This window comes from Austrofundulus limnaeus, unplaced genomic scaffold (assembly GCF_001266775.1).
Source record: "Austrofundulus limnaeus strain Quisiro unplaced genomic scaffold, Austrofundulus_limnaeus-1.0 Scaffold64, whole genome shotgun sequence".
Lineage (NCBI taxonomy): Eukaryota > Metazoa > Chordata > Actinopteri > Cyprinodontiformes > Rivulidae > Austrofundulus > Austrofundulus limnaeus.
The window spans coordinates 764614-769800 of NW_013952466.1; the positions used below are offsets into that span (position 1 = coordinate 764614).

At 41.5% G+C, this 5187-nt stretch overlaps 1 protein-coding gene across 3 annotated transcripts in view; it reads right to left on the reverse strand.

Annotated features, from left to right (window-relative positions):
- Positions 1-4732, reverse strand: part of adgrd2 (adhesion G protein-coupled receptor D2) — an 86655-nt gene extending 81923 nt beyond the window's left edge. For all 3 annotated transcript variants that reach the window (XM_014009973.1, XM_014009972.1, XM_014009974.1), the window contains exons 1-4: positions 4249-4732; positions 3993-4050; positions 3628-3876; positions 2908-3537 (exon numbers count right to left, since the gene is read on the reverse strand). In XM_014009973.1, the coding sequence (XP_013865427.1) occupies positions 2908-3537; positions 3628-3876; positions 3993-4050; positions 4249-4293 (982 nt within the window). In that variant the 5' untranslated portion in view covers positions 4294-4732. The remainder of the gene's footprint in view (positions 1-2907; positions 3538-3627; positions 3877-3992; positions 4051-4248) is intronic.
- Between the last annotated feature and the right edge of the window lie 455 nt (positions 4733-5187).

The window sequence follows — 5187 nt, forward strand, 5'->3', positions numbered from 1 at the left end:
AGACATAGTTTTAACCAAACAAAAAAGTGATTTCAAACTAAATAAATTCCATCAGTTTTTTACAAAACAGAAACTTTTTCGTGCATGTCAGAAATCTTTGGTTGAATCTCAAATCGTTGTTTGTTGCTCTAAGTTTCTGAACTCAGAGAACATAAGCGGGTGGGGGGGAGGGGGGGGTGGCAAAGGAGGAACTATGTAAAACGTGTGCCTARTTTGGTTGAATTTTTTTGATTGGTTGAAACTATTATTCTTTTGATTGAAATTACTTTTTGTAATTGTAATTACTTTTTTTGATTGAAACTGTATATTTGTTTGATTGAATGACTAAAAAAATTACCTTCATAACAGACAAGTTATTTTCTTCTCTAGCCATTGTGTGCAATAAACCAACACAAAAATTGGGCTTCATGCAAGGACATCTTTGTATTTGTATCCTAAATTTTTCTTASTTTTGTTCATACGAAGGGTTTTATGAACACYTCAGATTCAGCAAKATCRTCTATCATCAGGAAAAGTGTGTAAATGAGCAGRGTAAACATGATGAATGCCACCTGTATGTATTCAGTTGCCTGTGCTTGAATAGAGGAAATTAACATAATTACCAGCCCAAAAACACCATATAAGACTACACTTCCTGRCCCACATGCCAGGAAGTGGCCATTCATTAAAATAACAGCTAAAAGTTAAAAAAGAAGAATTTCACGAGTTTGGAGACTGAAGTCCTGCTCTGAGAGATCCAGAAAGAAAATCTGTCATTTTTAGCAGATCAGCAACCGGTGAACGAGAGGGTAGCCTCCCTCCACCTACGGGTGGGGGGATGGGTCCTGACTGTTGTTTGTGCCTATATGCACCTAACAGCAGTTCAGATTACCCAAACTTTCTGGAGTCCTTGGAGGGGGTGCTGGAGAGTGCTCCTAACGGGGACTCCCTCGTTCTGCTGGGGGACTTCAACGCTCACATGGGTAATGACAGAGACCTGGAGAGGCGTGGTTGGGAGGAACGGCCCCCCTGATCATAACCTGAGCGGTGTTTTGTATTGGACTTATGTGCGTTCATGCATTGTCCATAACTAACACCTTGTTCAAGCATAAGGGTGTCCATGTGTGCTCTTGGCACCAGGACACCCTAGGTCGCAGTTTGATGATCGACTTTGTTGTTGCTTCATCTGATCTGCGGCCACATGTGTGGAACACTCGGGTGAAGAGAGGGGCAGAGGTGTCAACTGACCACTACCTGGTGGTGAGTTGGCTCCGTTGGTGGGGGAGGATGCCYGTCAGACCTGGCAGACCCAAACATATAGTGAGGGTCTGTTGGGAACGTCTGTCAGAGTCTCCCGTCAGACTGAGCTTCAACTCACACCTCCGGGGGAACTTCGAACATGTTCCGGGGGAGGTGGGGGACATTGAGTCCGAGTGGGCCATGTTCCGTGCCTCCATTGTRGAGGCGGCTTACCTGAGCTGTGGCCGTAAGGTTGTTGGTGCCTGTCYTTGCYGCAACCCTCYAACCCGCTGGTGGACACCGGCYGTYAGGGATGCTYTCAGGCTGAAGAAGGAGTCCTATCYGGTSTTTTTGGCCTGTGGGACTCCGAAAGCAGCCGATAGGTATCGGCAGRACAAGCYGATTGCGGCTCGGATGGTCACTGAGGCAAAARATTCAACATTCAGATGTCAGATGTGAAATCACATGACTTTTTGAAATCTCGTGACAATTTAGATGTCAGAGGAAAAATCTGTGACCTCCAGAGACARGTGAGTTCAGAGTAAATAAACATTTGAGACAAGGAAGAAACAATGTTGATCATTTGGGGACTATTTTTAATAGAGAAAAAAAAACTATTCGAAATGTCTTTTAATGTCCAGCACACTTTCAAGTGTGTCATGACAGCTTTTTATGTTTTCTGTATTTTAGAATCCCRTCCGTGTTTACGTCACCTCGCTTTCTGATTGGCTACATGTCWCATCCAGCAGGTTGTGAGCTCGTTTGTTCTTGAGTGAACACCACACACGCTTTGATATCGGGCAAAAAATCAAACATGTTGAATATCCACGATTTGAGATCGGCGCGGTCTTGATATCTTTCRGAGCCGACTAGATCACTRGTAACTCATCACCCACAGCAGGAATATCTGCTAAGATTATCTTTAGAGCCATTCTAATAATCTGGAAGGCCTTGAGATTCTTGGAAGGGCCAGAAATRAGCATAATTATCCTGCCATGTGACGCAGCCCTAASAGCACCAGTGTCCTTCAGAAGAAAAGTCAAACCAGTGTCAGTTTTCTGGGGCAGACTGACCAGGTGATGTGCACCAACAGATTTAACAAACTGATCTACATACCCAGTAATACCCAGTAATGTGAACGTTCATTAGATACTCAGACTGTGACAACACGGAAGAAAATATTGTCCAAGTTAAAGGTAATATGAGACAATACATTAAGCTCAATCCAAGGCACACTGCTCAGTCTAAGGATCATACAGTATCTTACCATCACAAGGCACAACAATCAATGCATCAACATTTATTTATTTTTGTTTGTTTTTACTTTTTTTACTTCCAAAGTGAAACATGGAGATTTCAGCAAAAACATTAACCCTACAATAAATTAGCAATATACAGTATACTGTAGTAAATGTAAATAACATCTAGTCTAAAGATTTCTGTAGAGYTGGTTTTCCCATTAATTAATATTTCAGTCTGAGCCTGAATAGGTCATTTTAGATGTCAGATGTCAAGCAGACTTTGAGTGGTCCAGCTTAGAGTCTGTTTTTGTCTTATTTGTTCAGAATTGTTTAAAATAACTTACAACTACAAAGTACACATCAGTTATGTACTAAATTGTGAACTGAACACKTTTTTGATTGTATTTAATATGCTCTGGTGTTTGGGAGTAAAATGTTGTTCTCTTACCTGGACAAAAGAGAAGGGCTTGCACATTTTTGACCACAGTATGGCTGCTTATGAGCTGAAGGTTCCAAGTGAAAAGCTTTTCCAGGTTAACGGGTGAACAGGAATTCAAGGCACGGACATGTCTTGCTTCCAAAGATATGTTCCAAACATTCAGATCGGTGATGTTTCCAAAAAAAGGCTCTGTAAAATCCCCACCAAATGAGTCTTGGTCCTGACCCAAGATCAGAATACCATCACCATATATATCCCTGTGAATGTCTGTACCTAACCCCCCGTCACTCCTGTCCCCYTCAACGTAGATGGCCCAGTGATTTCTGCTCCGGTGCCATGTGACACAGATGTGATGCCATGCACCGTCGTTTGAGAAAGACGCCTTATACGGCAGGTGCTTTCCGTGGATGATAAGTGCCAAGAGGATGCGACCCTGCACATCCACTTGGCCTCGCAGCTGAAACTCATTGGTAAAGACAGGTGCAGCATAGGAAAAGATGGTGGACACCTCATTCCACTTGGGGTCCCATTGAACTCGTACACACACACTCACAGATGATAAGGCAGGAAATGTCACGTTGACATGAGCAAAGCCTTCATGGGACTCTTTTGGGAAGTTTAGACATGAYAACTGCATATCTAATCAAAAAGAGAAAAAAGTTTTTATTATTATTTTGTTTCTTGGCAAGTTGTTTAGTCATAAAATACAAATCTGCTGATCCTACTCACACTGCCTGGAGTGGGCCACTGAATTAGAGGCTGTACTGCTGGGATTCCTGACCCAGACAGGGGAGCGGAGTCCAGTCTGCTGAAGGAGCTCCAGTGCTTCTTCCTGGTCCTTTGACTGGTCCAGGGTGTGGAGGGAGCTGAACTGACCTCTACAGAAGCTGTCAGCTCTGGAGAAAGGCAACGAGTCATTGACCAGCTGAAGGGCCCAGTGTGATGTCAGATGGACAAGCTTGTACTGTCCTTGTAAATCTGAAACAGAATTTACCAGATAATAATACAATTAAATGGACTTAAAAAACCATATGTTTTTTTTTTACCTTCACCTGTATACAATACAGGTCACTACAAGTGATTGACAGTCTCACCGTGTAAGTCCTCCACCCTTCCTGGTCCAGCATACGTTGGTTCACCATCACTCACCACCTACATGAAAATAATTCCAGTTCATTTTACTTAATTTGTCTGCAAAATAATGTCCCACACTGTGAACCTTATTTTTGAAAACGTATCTTAAAAAATGTTCACTCTATTACAGTTCTATGTAACATGTTAAGACTGATCACAGCAGCTTACAAATTTGGTCTTAACATGCAATGGAATACAGAATAAAAGGGTTATTACCTCTAGCAAAAAGAAGATGAGTCCTGTAAATAAGGCTCCAGTCATATTTAAGCGAGTGTTGTCTCCTAAAAAAACAGCCAGTTCATCTAAAGATATATTTTACTGGATCCACATGTACTCAATCACTGGTGGCTAAAATAAAACATGATTTAAAATCCAGCTTTAGTAATTGAAAGGCAAAACACATTACAACCATATTAGAGTGCAACTCTTCAAGAGCTGATGTTCAAAAATTCTGGAAATAATTTGGCCAAAGTCATCATTGCTTTGTTGTCAACTGTAGAATTTCTATTCTCCACGACAGCACAGCATCTGGATGGGAGCAAATCCAAACATACGAAACCCAAATCCAGTCCAGATTCTTCATCCAGTTTCTCAGTGTCAGACCATGTCCAGTAGTGTCTCTGACCTCCAGACTGGGAAGAAAAAACAGTGATCGTAATGCTTCTGTTCAAGTCCCCCTTCTGTCTCTTGCCTCCTTTTTGCTCCAGACCCAATAGCCCTACCTCTTTTCCTCTGTCCCTCCCTCCCTCCCTGCTCACCACCTCAAGAGTGATCTGCCTTTATCATGTAAATGGGCAAAAAGAATCCCACTTGCGCAAGAAGTGTCAAGCATTTGGCACAGAGAGTTCATGAACAGTAGCAGGGCAGTGGACCCAGTTACCAGTCTTTATTTATGCTTTCAATACAGCACTCTAAACATGACATCACATCACTTTTATTTACAAACATTAAAATATCACCACTACATTTTTTATAAATACATAGTAACCTGTGTAGTTTTTGTTTTTCATAACAATATATTGTATCCCCTGACCTTAAAGCTGCATACAGCTTCAATCAAGATTTTCTTTATGGAAATTTAATTAGCTTTGTAAGTAAGCATGTTAATCACAGTTTAAAATACTTGATCTTTAAAAGACATATGTAAAATTCATA